At 36.8% G+C, this 21,678-nt stretch overlaps 1 protein-coding gene across 4 annotated transcripts in view; it reads right to left on the reverse strand.

Moving 5' to 3' along the window:
- Window positions 1-21,678, reverse strand: part of PDE7B (phosphodiesterase 7B) — a 228,937-nt gene that overhangs the window by 79,711 nt on the left and 127,548 nt on the right. For 2 of the 4 annotated variants that reach the window (XM_087971144.1, XM_087971161.1), the window contains exon 1: window positions 3,990-5,022. The exons of the other annotated variants lie outside the window; for them this stretch is intronic. In XM_087971144.1, coding sequence (XP_087827270.1) covers window positions 3,990-4,227 — 238 coding nt within the window. In that variant the 5' untranslated portion in view covers window positions 4,228-5,022. Of the gene's footprint in view, window positions 1-3,989; window positions 5,023-21,678 lie in introns of those variants that run through there. 4 annotated transcript variants of the gene reach the window in all.

Genomic DNA, 21,678 nt, shown 5'->3' on the forward strand with positions numbered 1-21,678 from the left:
TATCTCCAGAGGCCCTCCGTAGGCTGAAAACAGGCACAGGTATTTCCAGAAGGCCCATTTTTCAGCCTCCTGGGGCTGCATAGGCTTCCCTCAAGCCTCGGGAGGACAAAAACGGCCTCAAACGGGCCAAAAATCAGCTGGGAGGCACGCACATGCACAGTGCAGGCAAGGGGGCAGGGCGCGGGTATTGCGTGTGCATGCGCAGGGGCTGGGGCGCATTGCATTATGGGTGCCAGCACCCGTATGCACATGCACTATTGTGCATGCGCGTGCTTTTGGCACACCACAACAAAAAGGTTGGCCATCACTGTTCTGTATGTATATTGCAATTAAAAAAATTTCACATTAGGAAAGGAACAAAATGCACTCCCTTTGTATTTGGAGATGAACTTATATAATTTCATAATTTCTAAGCCATCGTGCAATTAAAAAAATATCCTACAGTATTTGTATTTTTCTGAATATTGTGGTGTGGTTTCTCCATAAGAAACAATCACATTAAGGAAAAAGCATATACTTATTAGTTGAACTAACAGATGTGGATATATTTGTCACATTGGTCCAAATTTTTAAAATGTACATTTTAGGAAAATATATCTGAAAATATACTACCTTGTAAAAATATAACTATTTTGTAAATATATTACTATTTTGTAAAAATTGCAATAGAATAACATAAAATATGAAGAGATGAAGACAAAATAGATTTATTGCTTTGGTTTGTTTTTATATTGGTAATGAAATAGCCAAGAGTTTTATGATCTTAGTAAGGGTAAGTTAAGGAGACCAAACATTCAATACAGACTACATGTAGTGGACACCATTATGCTATAAGAACAGTGTTTATACAACTTTGTACACAGTGCTGGTTGTTATCTAAAACCAAACTCAACAGACTTAAATAAAAATGCCATGAATTGAATCTCAAAGTCAGTTATAACCTATAACATGATAGAGTATGAAAAGCACAATGTTACTCATTTGCTTTTAAATAACACTGTAAAGAAAAATAATTTAGAAAAACCATTGTAGGTATTTAGCTAGGCACTAATTCAGATATAGAAATGTCTAAATTCCTGGAGTTCCGGTTTGCAGCGCTTCGGGGCAGGCAGGAATCCGCGATCGTGCGCGGTTTCTGCCTGCGCTCGCCGCTGGAGTGCCCTGAGCCATCTGGCTTCAGGGCTAGCCACCTCCATAGAAGGTGGTGAAGATAGGGGGGATCTGGCAGGATCGAGAGAAATCGCACCTCTCTTCCCTAGCCGGCTAAACCCCCTTTTCCGAAGGTGGTAGAGCGGCGGTCAGAAATGGCCGCCACAAAGAAGCGCTCAGCCGGAAAAGAAAGTGCAGGAGGAGTTAAGAAGAAGTGAAAGGTTTTTTTGCTGACCAGGACAAAGCAACAACGAAGGTATCCTGGAACTTAAAATTTGCGAAAGATACATCGTTCCCAGAGATTTACAAGTTTACAAGCAGCGAATGGAAGTAAAAGGGAAAGTTCTTTTTTTTCACTCTCCTTCCTAACGTTGACAGCGAACAGAAATACATGAGAAATCGGAAAAACCTGCTTTGGCATCAATAGGTAAACTGGATAATTAAATGCTAAAGGGATAATAAGGCTTTCTGAACATTTAAAAAAATTTTTTTTTGCTGTAAGTGGGAAGGGAGAGGAAAAGAATTGGAGCAGGATTTGGAAGTAAGGAGGAGATTGCCTAGAATTTTAAAGAATCATTAAATACTAACAAGACTTCTAAAAGATACATTTTAACTGGAACTTTGAAACTAAACAGTAACCCCAGAAAGAGAAAGTGAAGAAAGAAGAAAGTGCTAAAAGAAACAGCTTATTTGGACTGTTTGGTGACTTTGGGACTTTTGGAAATTATCTTTGAAGGACTAAAAACACTTGGGTGGTTGTTTTGGGAAAAAAAATTCTTTCTACAATTCACTTGTGGATGAATTGAAAATTGAACTCAAAAAATACAAAGAAGAAGAACAAGAACAAGAAGAACAAGAAGGGAAAGACTCTCTTGGCACTCTTTTTCAATTCTTAGAAATGGCAATTTGCACCTATGAGAAACTGACTGCGCAACAAGATGATTGGGATAAAGAAGAAGCCATCTTTGATGAACAAGTAACTTTATTTGGGGAAGAAAGGGAGAAGGAGGAAAAGAAAAAGGGGACTTTAAGATTAAAAAAAAACAACCAAAAAAGAGAAAAATAAGGTGAAAAGTGGATATAATGTTAGAAAACAACAGAAAGGGGAAATGCAGAAGAAGAAAAGGGAGGTGGAGAGACAAGGGGGTAAAAAGGGCAGGGAGAAGAAGCAAGGGAGAAAGGAAGGGATGAGAAGCCTCAATGAGCAAGATGTAAAGAAACAAGATTCATTTAGAGATAATGGGTAAAACTTAATTGAAAAAGGGATTCTGCAAAGGTACATAAGATTGTATTGTTATATTTGTACTTAGAAATAATGTTAGAAAATTGGAAACAACATGTGATCAAAAAATGGGATAAAATATTCAGTGTAACTTAGTGAAATTTTTGTGAATAAAAGGAAGGCAATAAAATAAATGAGAGAATTGAAGTAGGAGGAAATGGGAACATTTTAATGATACAATGATTTAAAATATAAGTGATGTGAAGTGAGGGGGAAATAACTACGGAAAGTATAAGTGTTCCCATAAAAGTATGATATTCAATTGGATAGATTTGAATTGGCATGGATAGTTGTTTTAATTGTATTACATACTTATAATTTTTTCTTTTTTTTAAATATAATGTGTAACTTTAGAATGTACTACACAGAATCCCAATGGAAGTTATGTACTATACTAAGTGTTATAAATTTAGGAGAAAGAGTTAAAGGCATCACACTCCAATTAGTGTACAGGAGAAATTTTGTTTAAAGAGAAAAGATAAATAGATAGCTGGAAACAGAACAGACAAAGAATAATAAGCATAATGATCTGAACTGAGATGAGATAAATAAAATAAAACTAAGAAAGTTAAAAGAGGTGAGAAGCTATATAGAAAATGGAAAATGGTAATAAGATATTGAATGATATATAAAATGAACATGAATTTGAATTTGTGTCTGTATGAAGAGATGTAACCCGGGATCAAGCAGCTTTCGGAAAGATGTTTTATGTTTTTATGTTTTATGTTTTGTTTGTTTGTGTATTGTCTTTGAAAATTAATAAAATTTGTTGTTTTTTTAAAAAAGAAATGTCTAAATTCCCACTGACTTACAAAAAGTGATTTTAATCCCAAAGTATTTATTTGGACACAATTCACAATCAAACATGTACAATCAAGTATCTAAAAAACTGAATATAATTTAGGAGATGATTATTCTGTACTAATTGCAACAGAAAGAAGTTAAACACACTTAATTTCATTATAGTTACCAGAGATTTTAAAAATTATTTTGATTCCATTATATTTCCCCTTTAATCCCCCAATTACTAATTTTTTGTTTGCTCATTAACTTTGTTATTTCTGGAGCTCATTAAGATTTTGGTTGGAGGGAGCAAGCTTCCAATGCTGGGAAATAAACACCAAAGCTGATTCTGTCACCTTTAGGATTTAGGACATTGATCGCTCTTAATATGCTATCCAAAATGTATGCAATAATCTCTTAACATGTTAATTAACAGTATAATTGTATTCATTAGGAAGTATTTTAAAGAAAGAGACATAACATAAAAGGTTTATGAGAACACAAAATACTGATTCTTCATTGATGACTGTGGCGAGGAAGTTGACTTTGAATGCTGTCTTACATAATTTAAGTAAATATGGTAAACCCACAAGAGCTTTCAATGCTCCTACTGAAGAATAAATATATAGAGTATATCTGCATCACATGTTTAAACAACAAACAATCAAATATACCAGTATTTTTTTGGGGGGAGGGGGGAATTTGGGAGGAGGGCAAGCCAAGCCTATTATTAGAGCCATGCCAACATAATTTTGATTGCATATTTTAAACTTACCTGATAAAACATGAGTACTCCCTCCACTTTCCGAAACCCCTCTTCTCTTCGTCTCTGCAAGCTCATTTTTGGATTTCCAGATTAGCTTTATGATTCTGAACTGCTCAGGCAAACCCCAAGATAGAATTCTCTGTTGACAGACAGGCAGGGTCTCGGCAGACAAGGGCATCCGATCTTCGTCAGTTCCCCACTGCCTACCCTTGTCTGACACACTGAAAAACCTATTCAGCACAGGCATTCTCAAAAAGACGGATGCTTCTTCAGAAGATGAGAATGCCTTTAAATTCCAGGAGGGGTACAAGCACCAAACATCCTTGAACCAGCTGTCCCTAACAGTTTCTCTAAACTTACCACAGTCTCGTTGCTCCTAAAGTTGAAGCAACAAATTCTGCTTGAAATTTATCTTTCAAAGAGTCTCCTAGTCGTGTCTGTTCCAAAGCTGTTCTTTCGCAATTGCATGCAAATGTTCTCCTTTTCCTCTTTCCCTCCCTCTAAAGTTTTAAGTTAACCATGTTTGATTAAACCCAGCCTACAGCTAGTCTCAGAAGAAGAAGAAAAATCTAAACTGGAGGAATGTTTTCTTTTGCTTCTCTTCTCTTCCCTGGCCCTGCCCCATGTCAGCTAAGACTACCAGGGAAAGCAATTACACCCACAGGGGAGCGTTTATTTACCAGCCCTGCGATAATTAGGCATAAGGATGTGAGCAGCTGTTGGTTTTAGAAACCAAAGTTTTTCCAACTTCTGCTGTGCAATTTTTTGGGGGTGGGAGAGGGGTGGAGAGAATTTTGAGCCATCCAGCAACACCAGCTTAAATTCACCTCATTTTAGCTTGACAAGTCCTTACAGCCATTTCCCAAAACATCTACTAACTGCTCCAGGATGGGAATATTAAGGCAGCTGTGTTTGAATTAATTCTAAAAGTCTCCACCACCACCCTGCTTCTTTTTCTCTCTCCCTAGTTGTTTGGTTTTCAATCGCAGCAAATCTGAAGTGCAGAGGATTAGCTAGTTGGTAACCTCAACTGCTCTTCAGCTGGACAGGAAATAACACCGATTCACATTCCAGAATGAACTGTGAATGAAATGAATCAGGAAAGCCACAGGATTCAGGAATGTTACAATATCCAACAAACAGTTTTGGATTTTTTTTGAACTTAAAGTTCCATTTCTAAAAGGGGAAAAAATTAATGACAAGAGAAATTGGAAATATCTACTGGACTGGACGGAATATGTGCCTACTTCTTAAAAAAGCTATCCACAGCTATAGCCGAACCTCTAAGCATAATCTTTGAATAATCTTTCAGGACCAGCTCCTTGCCAAAACTATGGTCACAAGCCACAGTCATCCCCATCTTCAAAAAGGGAGACCCAGCCTAGTTGAAAATTACAGACCAATCTCTTTATTCTGCATCACCTGTAAAGTCATGGAATCAATTATTAACCAATCCCTTATCCTCAACTTAGAGAGAAACAACCTACTCTCTAATAAACAATTTGGTTTCAGAAAAAAACTATCCTGTAATCTGCAATTCTTACACTGCAAAAACATATGGACTACACAACTCGAACAGGACAAAGCAATAGATGCAAACTACACAGACTTCTGTAAAGCCTTTGATTCAGTGGTACACGACAAACTACTACTAAAACTAAAATCTTCAAGTATCTCTGGACACCTGCATAACTGGATAGAAACATTCCTGTCAAACAGACAACAAATGGTCAAAATTGGGAGCGTCCTATCAATTTCTGTACCTGTCAACAGTGGTGCCCCCCAAGGCAGTGTTCTACGACCAACTCTCTTCATACTCTACATAAATGACCTCTGTGATCATATTAAGAGCAACTGCGTTCTCTTCGCTGATGATGTAAAGCTAATCAATACCACAGAAAATACTATTACCCTCCAAAAAGACCTCGACTATGTATCAGAATGGTCAATCAAATGGCAACTTCAAATCTCAACAAATAAATGCTCTGTCTTACATATAGGCAAAAAAAAAATCAGAAAATAAAACACAAGCTGAATAGTCAAGACCTTGTTGAGGATCCAAATTCTGTCAAAGATCTTGGAGTACTCATCTCTAATGATCTAAGTGCTAGATCCCACTGTAACTGCATAGCCAAAAAGGTATTAAGAGTTGTTAATCTAATCCTACGTAGCTTTTTCTCTGGTAATATCACACTACTAACTAGAGCATACAAAACATTTGCTAGACCTATAACTTGAATACAGCTCATCAGTCTGGAACCCATATCATGTATCTGATATTAACACAGTTGAGAAAGTCCAGAAATATTTCACAAGAAGAGTTCTCCTCTCCTCTACCTGTTGCAGAATACCTTATGCCACCAGACTTGAAACTCTAGACCTAGAAAACCTAGAACTATGCCACCTTCAGTCCGATCTAAATATAGTATATAAAATCATACATTGCAATGTCCTACCTAATGAATGAATGAATACTTCAACTTCAACCATAACAATACAAGAGCACACAATAGATACAAACTCAAGGTTAACCGCACCAAACTTGATTGCAGAAAATATGACTTCAGCAACAGAGTAGTCAATGTCTGGAATACTCTACCTGACTCTGTAGTTTCTTCCCCAAACCCCAAAAACTTTAAGCTTAGACTTTCTACTATTGACCTCACCCCTTTCCTAAGAGATCTGTAAGGGGCGTGCATAAGCGCACCAACGTGCCTACTGTCCCTGTCCTATTGTTTCTTTTTATTTTTCTTATTCGTATCCATCTCATGTATTCATAATATGTTTATACTGATACCTGTTATCTTGTAAGAGATTGACAAATCAAATAAATAAAAAATAAAATAAATAAAATTGGGAAGATGTCAAAGATGTCAACCAGCAGGTGAAAAATCATACCTTGCAGTAAGAAAGGAATGGAAAACTGTAAAAGAAAAAAAAAGATCAAGAAAAAAATGCCTTCTCACTGCTGAAGTCCTCCTGAACAGAAGTAAATTCAGGTAAGGATTAATGCAGCTTTGCCACCATTATCTTATAACAGAATCATCCAACTTCTGGGCCGTAAAAATAAAATATTCTATCATACCAAGTGAACTGTTCACATAAAATCTTGAAATGATTCCAAATGGAAATGATTCCAACTGAAAAGTCTAGTTGAAACAACTTCTTCTATCAAGTTATAAAGAATAATTTTCAACTTGTCCAACCTGGAGCATGTGGACATGATACTTAGAAGGATGAACCCCAGAACATATTTCTTAATAATTGTTCCTTTGGTTTAATAAAAATGACCAAAAAGTTATCAGTAAAAGTATTCTGAATTTTTATCTAATCCAAAAAGCTACAGTGAATCTATTAAGACTTAAATCTTGCTTAAAACAAAGCACCGACCTATTTCTAGTGAAATTGTTAGATCCTACAACTCTCTGTGATTGGGGAACAGGATTATTCAAGCAACAATCTTTCTTCTAAACATGCCACTTCAAGATTGCAATAAAGCCAATTTTGTTTATCCTGCTACTATCAGAAAGGTGTCTCAGGTTGGCAGACAGGACTTCTGGATTGCTCATTCTGGGCTGTATAACTTTCTGGGAAGGTGATCAGATACATGCTCTGTTGTTTATACTTTTTCTAGGAAGAGTGAACTAATCAGTTCTTTCTTTCTTTCTTTCTTTCTTTCTTTCTTTCTTTCTTTCTTTCTTTCTTTCTTTCTTTCTTTCTTTCTTTCTTTCTTTCTTTCTTTCTTTCCTTCCTTCCTTCCTTCTTTCTTCTTTCTTTCTTTCTAGTTTTACAAATAATTAAAAAATGAGATCATAATTTAACTTTTTGACTTCAGAGTTTTATGGTTTAACTTTTAGTTTCCACACAGGCTACTATTAAACTTAGTATCATTTCCAAAAAATACACTTGAAAATAAACAGGAACCTCATTCATGAAGAAGAAGAAGAAGAAGAAGAAGAAGAAGAAGAAGAAGAAGAAGAAGAAGAAGAAGAAGAAGAAGAAGAAGAAGAAGAAGAAGAAGAAGAAGAAGAAGAAGAAGAAGAAGAAGAAGAAGAAGAAGAGGAGGAGGAGGAGGAGGAGGAGGAGGAGGAGGAGGAGGAGGAGGAGGAGGAGGAGGAGGAGGAGGAGGAGGAGGAGGAGGAGGAGGAGGAGGAGGAGGAGGAGGAGGAGGAGGAGGAGAATGGACTAAATTTTAACATTCTTATGTTTTAAAAATTGGAACACACATACATTTTACTGATGCCAAAATAATAATCAGTAACAGCATGAAGTCCAAGCACCCTTAGCATTTCCACTTTTTAAAAAAGGTGTATTATTAAGAGTTTCTCATATATTTGCTAAAGTGTTTCTTTAATAGTTTTAAATAATTAAATAACTTTAATAGATCCTTGAATATACTCATGTTTTACCTAAACAACACAGATCTGGTATAAAAAGTGAAATCCTTCTTAAGTATTATACCATTGTTGCAACTATATTATTTTCCAGCAGTGGTTAGCACCAGGATATCCTGATCCTTTGAACAAAGAGGTTCAGAAGAAAGAAAACAATTATACTGTGTAGTATTTCAGATGTGCTGATCCATTCATAAAACACATGGCTGTATTCCTGTTGTGTTCAACTTTGGTGCAAATGTCATTTGCTTTTAAAATGTTTGATGTTACTCCCAGCTCTATCCATACAGGAAATTCCAGGACAGAGGAACCCAACAACCTTGAATCTGTATTATTTTGCTGCATTTATCTTGAACCAATGTCAGACTGACTTTTCTTTCAGAAGATATGGTAGATGACCTGCCCAACCTTCCCTGTGCAGGTGGGGCTTAATATAGATTATGTAATGCTACTCTGAGAACATATGAGGAAAAGGGCTTTTTTCATTTTTTTCAATACTAATGTGTTGACAATATTTCTGTTATTCTCTAAAGGCAGCAAACAAGCTTAAAGGATGGAGGTTGGCTGTATAAAACACAGAGAACAAGAGTTCTAGTCCCATTTTAGGCATGAAAACTACCTGGGTGACTTTGGCCAGTCATACTCTCTCTGTCAGTTCCTCATAGGGTTGTTGTTGTTATGGGGAAAAAGAAGGAGAAAGGAGTATTAGATATGTTCGCTGCCTTGAGTTATTTATAAAAATAAAATATTTATAATTATAAAAATAAAAAAATAATAAAGATGGCAAATAAACACATGTGCAAAGAAGCTGACTTACATACTGTACAGCCAACAATATTCACATGATTTGAAGTTGGAGCCCACTTTAAGGTAACTCAAAATCATCAAAACCTGTGATTAAAATGGTCTTGTAAATGGATGGCAAGAAATAACAAGGATCATTTCTCTTCTATACCATCATCATAAAATATGGTTGTTTGCTCCTAAATGCATTTGAAATATCAGGGGAAATTCTGTGGAGTTGAGATGGGGTGGGAACTGAGAATTTAAAAAGCGGTCAAATGAAAATACTTTTCTTAATCTATTGCTCACAAAGATATCAGCAATCATTCTGGCCCCACCAAAAGTAATGGATATTTGTGAAACCGGTTACATGAAGGGAGAAAAATTAATGACATAAGAAGCAACAACAACCTATTAATGATCCATAATGTATATGTTTTTCCCCAGATGATCACGGTAAGACACATGGTTTGTAAATGGTGACAGATGAGTTGTTAATATGCTTTGAATAAGCCTACTATGTCACAGTGGTTTAGTCTGCACACATCACTAAAACATAAGCCATTAGTTATAAACTGTCACGCATTATGGCAAAGCCACATATACCCCAAGGTCATGATTTCTCATTGATGCTGTTTTTTAAGAAATTGCTAATTTTCAAATTTTCAGTATAGAGAGTTTTCTTTATAAGAAAGACTCAGTCATGTTTTATCACAAGGAAATACCAAGCTCATTTTATATCAGCATACAGCAAAGCATATATAATCTCAGTATGTTGAACTACCATATATAACTGCAGTGAATTGAAGTGGCAAAAACGATTCAATAATGCTTTGAACTCTATCTTTCCTGTTCCCCCATTTTTAACAACTTTGGACTCATACATTTAAAAAATCTTTTACAGACAATAACTATGCACCACTCATAGTCTACTATAACAGTGAATGCTATTGAAGATGTTGGCTCCCCATGGCAGCCATAACAGTCAAGTAGGGGTGCCTGTGGGATTAAAAAGATCAAGATGGCAGCTATGGTCACATGATCAAACTTCTGTCCTTTGTTATATACACTATACACAAAAAGATCAGGGCTTCAATAGCATGACTTTGGCCAATATCTTGACTTTTTGACCCAGTCCTAAGCATCTATGAAATCTAATTTCTTTTGGTTTTGTTGGAGCTATAGCTCCCAGAATCCCCAGGTAGTAATCAAAATGGCTGGAACTTCTTGGACTTGAATCCCAACACACCTGTTTACAAAACACTGGTCATATCAATGTATATCTCAGTCAGAACTGCTCCGCTGCTGTACTTTTCCTCAGTTGATATAACTGCTTCAGCATAATTGTATTTGAGAACGATAATAAATTATAAAAATACAAACATCCTGTCTTTCAGTATGAATATTTGATCCTTTCAAAAAAAATAATTTATTTATTTTTCCATACAACATTAAGAAGAACCTGGAATTAATCGGAAAGATCTTTGATGACAGTGAAACTGTAAGAATAACCCAAGTAACCCAACCACCATTTTCTTTTTATCTAAGAGTTGTGAATAGGGTGATAACTATTTCCTATAGAACAATTGCTGAAGAAAGAATTTTATAGTAGCTCATGTTTTGCAAATTTAATGAATTTACATGTCCCCATATTCATTTTTAACCCAAATAAGAAGCTGACAACTATAGATATCACAATATGTCATCTTCTACAGTACCTGGTTATTGCCAAGGTTATCGTTAATCTGCTCTACTACCAATCTGATCCACTAATTCTTATTATATTTTCTATTTTCGCATTCATTCTCATTGTAAGGATGGCACAGGTTTAGTCTCTTGGCTTGTAGCAGTGTTGGTCCGCAGCATTCATGATCAGTCTACTCATCAACATTCCCAACAACAAATTAATCAGGAGACACAAAAAATAATAAAAGTTCTTTCAATTTGTTTCACTAATTGCTTTAATTCTGTTGTCAGAATCTATGCTTTAGCAATTTGTTCCTTCCTAAATGACTACGATTTAAATTATACTAGAACCTATAATCCACATTTTCCTTCAAAGGCTCCAGAAACTATGACCTACATTAATAAGTAGGAAAAGGAGTTAAAAAATGCTTATATTTTAGTCCCTAACACTGTTCTTGTGCCAGTCCAATGCTGGGAAGGTCCAAGGTCCATCTAGTAAAGAAACAAAGAAAAAGGAAACAAGATAGTGTAAAAGTAATAAACAAAGGGACTGGAGGCTAAAACATATGAAGAATGGTTGCAGGAATTGGGCATGGCTAATCTAGTGAAAAGAAGGACCAGAAGTGACATGATAGCACTATTCCAATATTTGAGGGAGCTGTTACAGAGAGGAGGGGATCAACATATTTTCCAAATACCTGAAGGCCAGATAAGGAATAAAGTATGGAAACTGATCAAGGAGAGATTCAATCTAGAAATAAGGAGAAATTTTCTGACAGTGAGAACAATTAACCAATGGAATAGTTTGCCTTCAGAAGATGTGGGAGATTCATCACTAGAAGTTTTTAAGAAAAGACTGGACAGCCATCTGTCAGAAATGGTATAGGTTTCCTGCTTGAGCAGGGAGTTGGGCTAGATGACCTACAAAGTCCCGTCCAACTCTGTTATTCTATTCTAAAATAGTGAAGTATATTGAGAAAATGGATATAATATTGTTAACCATTTGTTCAATTTCTCTTAGGTAGGGTAGTTTCTTTCCCACTGTTGAATGGGTTCTTTTTTCACTAAATAGCACCTAATATTTTCGCTAAATAGCACTTAATATTTTTTAATTTTGTCATTTCATTCAGATCAATTGTAGAATTAAATATTAAATGCCCTTGAGACAAAATCAGGCATTGATAGTGCTTAAGCAAAGGATCTTTGATAGAGGAGAGGGCAGGAAATTATTGAGGGACACATAATGATATGAATCAAATTTATTTTTTATTCTGGCTCCACCGTCTGCTTGGTTCAACTACTTTTTGGAGTGCAGCCTCTGGCCAGCTACTCAAAAGCAGGCACAATCCTTGGTTTGAAAAATTTAGTCCAATCTTGAAGAAAAATAAATAGTCTTATGTTTATGTTTTAGTTATGTGTTTAATGTTAATATACCTACATTATTATACAGCAAAGAGAGAAATATGAGTTGAGTATGCATTTGAGCTACCATTTTGGGCCAAAGAAGCAGAATATAATGAGACTAAATGTAAACTGAAGGAAATACTCTTAACCATTAAATGTAGGATGATAAATATATTGCCTTAAGTATTTGGCACGTTACATGAACTCTGATTTAACTTTTTTTTTCCTAGAAAGCATTTTGCAGCAAGAATAAATGGTGCATGAATATTGCAATAGCCAACGGAAAACTATGAGGTATTTGTGTGCTCATTTGTTTGGAAATGAAATGAGATGTTCCTTTGATATGGTATCTACATTTTCTCTTTGGAAACAGAACGAAGCAATGCAAATGCCATTCCTGCAATCAAAAACTTTGTAGAAAATCACAAGGCTACAGATGGTGCTTTCAAATATTCTGAAAACTGTCAATGAATATACTTTCTTACGCTTTCTCTCTTTAGTCACTAGAATTGTTGATGGATCAAATAAAATCACTTCCTCCTGTCCTCAACAATGTTAATCCATAGAGGAATTTAAAAGATGATTGGATGCTCCTGACTAGCTTATGTAGTTTGTTCTCAAAATGTTTTATATCCAAATTCAAAACCTGGCTATTTTTGATTTACAATTATCAATTGTAAATTGTTGATTTATAAATTATATCAAAAGTCTTTTTTTAATACATCCCTGTGATTCTACAATATTACATTTCCCACAGCTTCGTATTAGCAAAATAGTAGCACTGTAGTCTACATAGCTTAGAAAAATGATTTTCCTATTTCCTGGTTGTTTTCTTGCATAACTAGAGATAAGAAAAGTCCACATGAAACATATCAATGATCGCAGCGTAGGTTTTTTTTTAAAAAATGTAGATACATTTGCAGCTATTAACCAAATTAGCCAATGGAACTAAAAGTCAGCGGAAACACAGGAGACAGTGGGAACAAAGAATAGGAAATAACTATTTCCATTATTTCCTGCTTGTGAATCCCTCAGGCAGGGTTACACCTAGCTATTTTGCTGCCTGAGGTGAAGAATAAATTGGTGGCTTCTACTGTTCTACAAAAATTAAAGTGAATTGATCACCACTGCACCTTAAGGTGACAGATGTTGGCACACAACATCTGTTGCCTGAAGTGTTCAGCTCGCCCTGTCTAATAAAAGTGTAAGCTTCTGCAATGAAGTGAATAAATTTAAAGAAATCAAAGAAAACACTTCTTCCCTGATACCAATTACCTCCCACAGCATATTTGCACTGTAATGTATAGATTTCTCCCCTGAGAATATGCACTTCTTGATTGGAAAAATGTTCCAAGTCTTGACATGGAGGTTTGTCTTCACTCAGGCTGTACTGGAAAATAGACTGGCTGTTACACTAGAACCAAAATTAATCATCTCTAATCAGAATAACAAAGTTGGAAGGGACCTTGATGTCTTCTAGTCCAACCCCCTGACTAGGCAGGAAACCCTACACCACTTCAGACAAGTGGTTACCCAACATCTTTTTAAAAATTTCCAGTGCTGGAGCATTCACAACTTCTGGAGGCAAGTCGTTCCATTGATTAATTGTTCTAACTGTCTCCTTAGTTCTAAGTTGCTTCTCTCCTTGGTTAATTTCCACCCATTGCTTCTTGTCCTGCTCTCAGGGGCTTTGTATAATAGCTTGACTTCCTCCTCTTTGTGGCAGCCCCTAAGATATTGGAACATGGCTATTATGTCACCCCTAGTCCTTCTTTTCACCAAACTAGACATACCCAATTCCAGCAACAGTTCTTTGTATGTTTTAGCCTCCAGTCCCCTAATCATCTTTGTTGCTCTTCTCTGCACTCTTTCTAGAGTCTCAACATCTTTTTTTACATCATGGCGACCAAAGACGAATGCAGTATTCCAAGTGTGGCCTTACCAAGGCATTATAAAATCAGATCTAATAAGACAAAATTTCCAGTATCATGGAATCAGGGCAATAAAGCAGGGACTCTGAACAACTGCAGTCTGCGAACGACTTATTGGATAGCTGTCAGGTAAAAGGAAGGAGAGGAAGAATTTTTGCAGAGCAGGTAAGAATATGGAGTACAGGCAGTCCTCTAACTTACAACAGTTCATTTAGTGACCGTTCAAAGTTACAATGGGATTGGAAAGTGACTTATGATTGTTTTTCTCCACTTACGATCGCTGCAGCATTCCCATGGCCACACAGTCAAAATTCGGATACTTGGGAACCAACTCATTTTTACGGCGGATGCAGTGTCCTGGGATCACATGATCACCACCTGTGACCTTCTGACAAGCAAAGTCAAGGGGAAGCCACATTCACGTAACTAGCTTAATAATGTAACAATCTCAGTGATTCGCTTAACAACTGTGGCAAGAAAAGTCATAAAACGGGGCAAAATTTACTTAACAAATGTTTCACTTAACAACAGAAATATTGGGCTGAATTGTGGTCGTAAGTCGAGGATTAGCCCTACTGTATCCACATTCCAGCACTTAGGATTTTCTTCTTCTTTTTCTTCCCTCAAGCTTTCAGCTTCAGGTTCAATTTCCTTCTCCACTCGAATCACAAGCATTAAACTGGTTGTAATTTTTTTTTTTACAAGCTATTGGATTATTTCCTGCTACTCTCACTCTTTTTCTTTACCTCATCTGATTCTGGAAACAATCATAAGTGCATTTACTCAAAGAAATAGAGTTTCTTGTCTTAGCAAATTTTCAAGAGGAAGAGGAAGCAGAATTATGGTAAAATAGATAAGCCACCCAGAGTTGCCTTGTAGGGAAGATGGGCAGCATAGAAATTTAATTTAAAAAAATATTCAAAGACAAAAATCAAAATAATCACCCCCTTTTGTAAAATTCAATGACTAAAGCCAGAGGTGGCATTTGCCAGTTCTCAGAACCAGTCAAAATTTCCACTACTGGTACACAAGAACCGGTCTGAACTGGCTGAATACCACCTCTGGATAAACAAAGTTTTCTTTCCTCTTTCTGCAATTGGCAGCATTTTGGGACTTGCAGTACATGGAGTATGTTATTCATATACTGGTAAGGTATATTTGGAATAGGTTCTTCTCATAGTTTTTTTTCAGCACCATTTCTAGCAATCTTGCTGGTGCATTTATATAACCTTGTTACGTTGCCTGGAAAGTACAGTTCTACAGGTTCTGATTGCCCATGCAGAAGGGTGGTTTCAGCTATGGCAATGTTTCTCAACCTTGGCAACTATAAGTTGTGTGGATTTCAACTCTTGAGAATTCCCCAGGCAGCCTGGCTGGCTGAGGAATTCTGGAAGTTGAAGACTACACACCTTAAAGTTACTAAGATTGAGAAGCACTGGTTTAGGGAGACAGTTCCCCCTTACCCACCTCAATAATTTGTTTGTTGCAGTACTTGGCCTTAACCTTGGGAAATAGTCATAAATGGAAACATTTTGTGATCATTTATATTAATAGCATCATAAACTTCCTGCCTAGCAATAACGTTTCTCATTTGTATGTATCATTAGTCCCTCGTATCATTCCATTTATAACTAAACCCATCTCCTTTGGTTTATTAGTGCACATTTGGAATCAGTTATGATGGCTAAAATGACTACTCTTACCACAGTTTATATTCCCATTGTGCTACAAAGATACTTGACTAAAATAAAATAGAAGCCTTCCAATAACTACTTTTGTTTAAATGTTTCCAAGAATATAACTGTACAGTTTTTTCCCGTAACAGTCATTACACAGACTTCAAAGGCCTTCATTTTGTTTTTCTACAAATGACAGCAATTGAGATTAGACAACTCAATTAATGTTTCTACAAATCCTGTTTCCCTTTCAAATTATGACAATATATTAACAATTAAAATCAGTTTTTTCTGTCTCCTAAATATTTCATTTCAGGAGCAGCTCAAATCTAAAGAAGATTTGGAGAAACATGGATTGTGTCCAGTGCATTTTGTAATTTTTCCAAAATGTGTTGTAATTGAATTGTACCATATATATCCCCAAAGAGGATGACCCTGAAGTCAAATCACCCCACTTAGTAGGCAGAAAAATAAAGACATAAATACTGTGTAGTATTAACTGAAAATTGCCGGTTCCAAATGAAACTAATTCTTAAGATTCTCCCCAAATAAATAGCCACATCTGTCAATGTGCATGGAAATGTTTATGGATATTTGCCATTCTGCATATATTTCAGCTTACCAGATCTGGGCTGACAAAGTGCTTGGACATTTGCAACCCAGAACTGATTGTCCTACAATTTCAACCATTCTCTCTCACACTCAGAAAACTACTTTCAAAAAGGCATTCTGTAAGCACACATCATTCCTTTCTTTTTTCTTTCAGAAGCCACACAAAAAGAGAAGAAAAATAGGATGGAGGTGCTAAGAGTAAAAGCAGTGTTTCTCAACCTTGAAGCTTTGTGGACTTCAACTCCCGGAACATGCCTGCTGGCTGGGTAATTCTGGGAGCTGAACTCCACATATCTTCAAGTTTCCCAGTTAAGATACACTGAGTAAGGTGTAAGAGAAAGTGATATCTGTGCTGAGAAGAGGAAGAAAGGGAAAGGAGGAAAGCTAAACTGGATGGCCTGGAACTGAAGGGAAGAAGCAATAGGGGAGGAACAGAAACAGAAGAAGGAAGCACTGTTGGAGAGTCCAAGAAAGAAGGTTAAACCCATCAGTCAGTTAGCCACACCCAAGAAATGACTAAATCCATAGGCAAAGCTTCAAAGGCATTCAGCAGGGATGTCTGCAACCATTTCCTCCCAGGCATTTCAATAGCTTCAATATTCTCTGAAGCTAATGCCTAGGAACCCTCCCTCCAATTCACAAGTAATGATAGATGAGGTGAGGTGGGGGGATCCTCATTTTGTGAAAAACTTAGAATTTTCAGAGAATTTCTTGTCTCACCCCCACCCCCAAGAAATTTAGAGAACAAAATACTTCTGGAGCAGGAAAGTTTCAAATTATTGCTGTTCCAATCTTCTCTTCATTATCAAGAGAACATCAGAAAGGAGGCTGAGTGAAGAGGGAGGCTAAGTTCCTGAAGGACAGTTTTGGGGAGAATTTCCAAAAGAACTTATCCCTTCATGTTACATGAGGACAAATCCAAACCAAAAACTACTTTATATTCTTCATGAATGTTGAATGAGAGTGAAAATGAGAGTGAACGAATGAGTTAGTGAGTCTTGGTCACCATTCATTAATGGCTCTGCGTTTATCAACTGCGCAATTTTTGACTAAATTTCCTCTCAGGTGATATGTGTTCCTAAGAAGAAAAAAGGTTTCCTCCCTCGCCCTCCAACCAGCAAGCAAAATTTGCCTCAACAGTAAATACGTTAAACAAGATACATAATGTGGACATGAAGAATGGCCCCCTAAATTTTGCTTCAGTGTGTTTTTATTTATCACTAGAGTATCCCCAGTCAACAGGGTAGCAGGGATACTGTTGTGGCCTGCTGGCGGCTGGCGAAGCTGCAGCAGAGTCAGACAGTAGTGAGGAGATTGGGGAGAAACCTAGGCCAGTCTTGAAGACTGAGGAAGGCTCAGATGAAGGATCTGCCTCAGAGGCAGAGCTGGCAGTCATCAGCTGCCTTCAGGCTCAGATAGCAATGAGGCCGGGGAGCAGTTGGAACCAGTTTCCAGACTGCGCATGTGCAGAACTGCTAAAAGAAAGGAGCAATTAAGAATTCAGGGTCGACATGGGAGCAAGGCCACAGGTGGACGATGAATGGCCCCTCCCATCAGGATTAAAAGAAAAGCAAAAGGGGAGGGGGCTTTTGCAGGAAACAACTTGCTCGTTTGTTTGTTTGTATATGGAGATTTGTCCATATAACCCAGCCCTTCCCCGTCAGCACTGAGTGTGGAATTATTTACTGGACAGTGTTCCAGAATTGATAAAGGTCTGAGCTCATTAGTATACTTTTGCAAGACTGTTTGCCAAGCCGTTGACTGACTGTGAATGAAATAAGTTCACATTAATGTAATAAAAGAGGTTTTTGCTGGGACTCAGAATTGACTTAGTGCTTTTGGGTGAGGCCTAGGACAGAACAGATACTGAGAACAAATGTGGCATTGCTCATAAAAAGTGGAGCTTCAGTTGTATCAATCTGGGCTCTCTTTTGACTTTTTTGACCACAGCATAGTTTGCTGAGAGAGTCAGATCTGGTCTTCCTGCTGTCCTGTTTCCTTTTAACACAGGAAAAAGATTGCTTAAAATAAGTTTGTTCTGTTCTGTTCTGTTCTGTTCTGTTCTATTCTATTCTATTCTGTTTTCCAGAGCAGCCTGCCACTTGCTTACCAAGCATGAGCCGCAAACTAACAAGCTCCCTTCTTTGACCTTAATAAGTTAATAGTTATCGACTTTCACTTCCCTGGTGGCCTATACCTCACCGTCAAATGGCTTAATGAAGCAAACAGCTTATGCTATCAAGAACCATTCTCTGTGGATTCCCTGTTGTCTGCCTACAAGTGCTTTTCCTCTTCTTTAATTGTAGACCTAAATAAACTAAACATTCAATTTCCTTGTAATTAATCTTCTCTGTACTGGGATGATCATTCCAAGGCATGGCAGGAAGAGTTAGGGGGAGTGAGAGATTTGCCCCATAGAGACGACCCCTTTTGTGAGCAGATGCCATGGGATTTCCTCCTAAAAGCTACTGCAAGTAATCTGGGAGGAATGTCTCCAATGCTGTTACATATTGCATTTAAATTATTAAACTTTTATTAATTGTAATTATCTGTGTGCCTTCCATTGTGTTCACTTTTTTAGATATCCAATCCATAAATGCTGGATTAGCTGAGAATAACCCCCCCCCACACACACACACAGAAATATTTTGTTACACAAAATACTGTCTCTGTTGGGGAATACCTTTTTCTTTTTCTTACTACTACTTTTCAAAAATCAAAGTTAAATTCTATTAAATTTGGCTTTAAATCCATAAAGGAACGATTTATTTGGTTGCTATCTTTTATCCTTTCTGGTTTAGAAGTTTGGTTTTTTTTCCTTTTGTCTTTCTTCCTTTCTATCACTCAGGTAACAGGACTAGGTAGAATGTAAGGAAGATACAGGGGAGCCTAGTCATTTTGTCAACAATTAAGAAAAATAAACGAACTTTTATGAAATAACAATGTTTCTCAATAAATGAGATAGACTTTACACTGCCTAGTAACTGCACCCAGTCCTGCTTAACAGGCTAACTTTGAACTGTTCAATGTGGTAATATCAGGTGAGTGAGAAATAAATTCTTGTAGGTAAATGTGTAAGGTAACATTAAGCAATAAAACTGACCTACAGGTACAATACATTTAACAGTAGTATGGAAGAACAACTGAAAAGAAAGACTGCACAATCACAGAACCCTGTAATGAGACTAGCCTTCTACAAATACACAAATGTTTTTGCATTCATCTGTGATGTCCTACAGGGTATAGTAATAGAATTTGCATTAATTTATAATACGTGAGGGGAAACAACTCATGCCCATCTCTATAGTAGATAATTATTGTCAGGTTACCCAAAGGTAGCCAGGCTAAATTAGCTGGCATAATACAGAATGTCTGTTTATTCAGTGTTTAACAACTGTAATTAATTGGCATCAATTTAAGAAACAGTAACAGCTCTGCCATTTCATTGTAGTGGGGGGGAAAAGTTTCCACTGATTCCGAATTCATTTATCCAATATTCTTTGACAGTGCACTGATTTTTTGATCGTAAACCAATAACATTATTCCTTCCCGGCATCATCTGGCAACAAAGGAAAGACGAGGACCTAAAGGATAAAGAAGAACCAAACAACAGCAGAAACAGCTAATAAGAACCCCATGTTTCCAGATTAGAAAAAGTAGGAGAGGTATATGTATAAAAACATTCCATTTATCCTCACTGGTGAAAGAAATAAGCAGGCCATTAGGGCCAAGGAATTGCAGGATCTGCTGTATTTTGGCATTTCTTCTAGATTTAATATCCATCTATAAGGATATCTATAAGGATTGGAAAAGCTACCGCCATACTTCTTGGGTTCCCTTAAAACTGATTTTTACTGCTTATCCTGCCAGAACCTAAATTTTGCAGGCAGTGCCCGTGGGTCTGAATATTTTGATTCCACTTCAAAGATCCTGCAAATGAGCAGCTGGATACCAAAAAGCTCAATGTCTAAGAAAATAAATGGTAGTGTTCCAGAAAATATAAGCAAAATAAAAAAGAAATGAAAATGTCAATGTTCAAAATGCATGATCAGACAAAAACAAAAATCAGGAATTCTACTTAATCTTGAAAAACATGACGCTCCAGTGAAAGTTACAGAGTATGTGTCTCATATTCTTTGGATTCCAGCCCCATAGAAGCCTCTGTGTCCCCTTTTATGTATTTTGCTTACTTCTTCTATTTTTTTCACTTTGCATAACCGTTGCTCACCTTGAAATGGAATAATATTAAGTATGTATAGCTTCATAAACTTGTATACTAAGTTGTAATTACAGTAATGATTGGTACTCATTGCAAATTTTAATGTGAAATATTCTTGAACAACTTTTCAAGCTGTAAGCCATACCCAGTTTGCCATCCTCTAGCACTATTTTATTTTTATTCCAATTTCCAGCAGAAAGTTCAGCACAAACCTGTTTTGATAGGTGAGGTCAGCCCAGCTATGATAATTAGGAACAGATTTTATATTCTATGGTTCTTGATTTATTTATACCATTCCTTCAATTGGGCAAGAAATATCCTTCATCTTGAACGAAGAAAGAGTTCAAAACTTTAAGGCTGCTCAAGGATTTTATCATATTGTAAATCAACACCATTACCTATTCCAAGGTATTTACAAGCTGCTTTTCCAAACCAGCTGTGCTTCTTCCTGATTTCCCGACCTCTTTCCAGCAAGAAAAACAAATCGATAAAAGCAGACAACTTCAAACATAAAGGAAGAGACATCAGTGAGGTAATAGTTAAGCTCAACCTTATTTAAAAAACAGTAGGAAGTTCCTGTAGAGAAGAAAAAGAATGCCAAAGCTTGACAAAAGAGAAGGGTAAGAAAACAAATACCCACCCACAAACCCTCAACATTTTCAGGCTGCGACTGAAAATAAGCTGAAATGAGACAAAATGAGAGTTTATTTCTCAATCTAGAGGATAAAAAAGAGAAGAAGGGATGCCTGAGAGAAGGTGCCAAATGTTTGGAAGCAGTTCTTCAGACAGAGAGGAGCTGCTACCCAAACATGTCATGGAAGGAGTTACAATTGTTTGAGACAGAGGGAGCTACGAGAAACACAAGCAACTGTTTCTGTATTTGGGCAAACCTGTTGCTATGGCTACCTATTCTACCAAAATTTCAGACAGCCCAGAACTTGTTTGGAATCACAATTCATGCCGCTTCCATGGGGTAACTCTATCAAGATGTAC

This window comes from Notechis scutatus, chromosome 1, assembly GCF_049901735.1.
Source record: "Notechis scutatus isolate UNSWTSFEM ecotype Mainland chromosome 1, rNotScu1.2, whole genome shotgun sequence".
NCBI lineage: Eukaryota > Metazoa > Chordata > Lepidosauria > Squamata > Elapidae > Notechis > Notechis scutatus.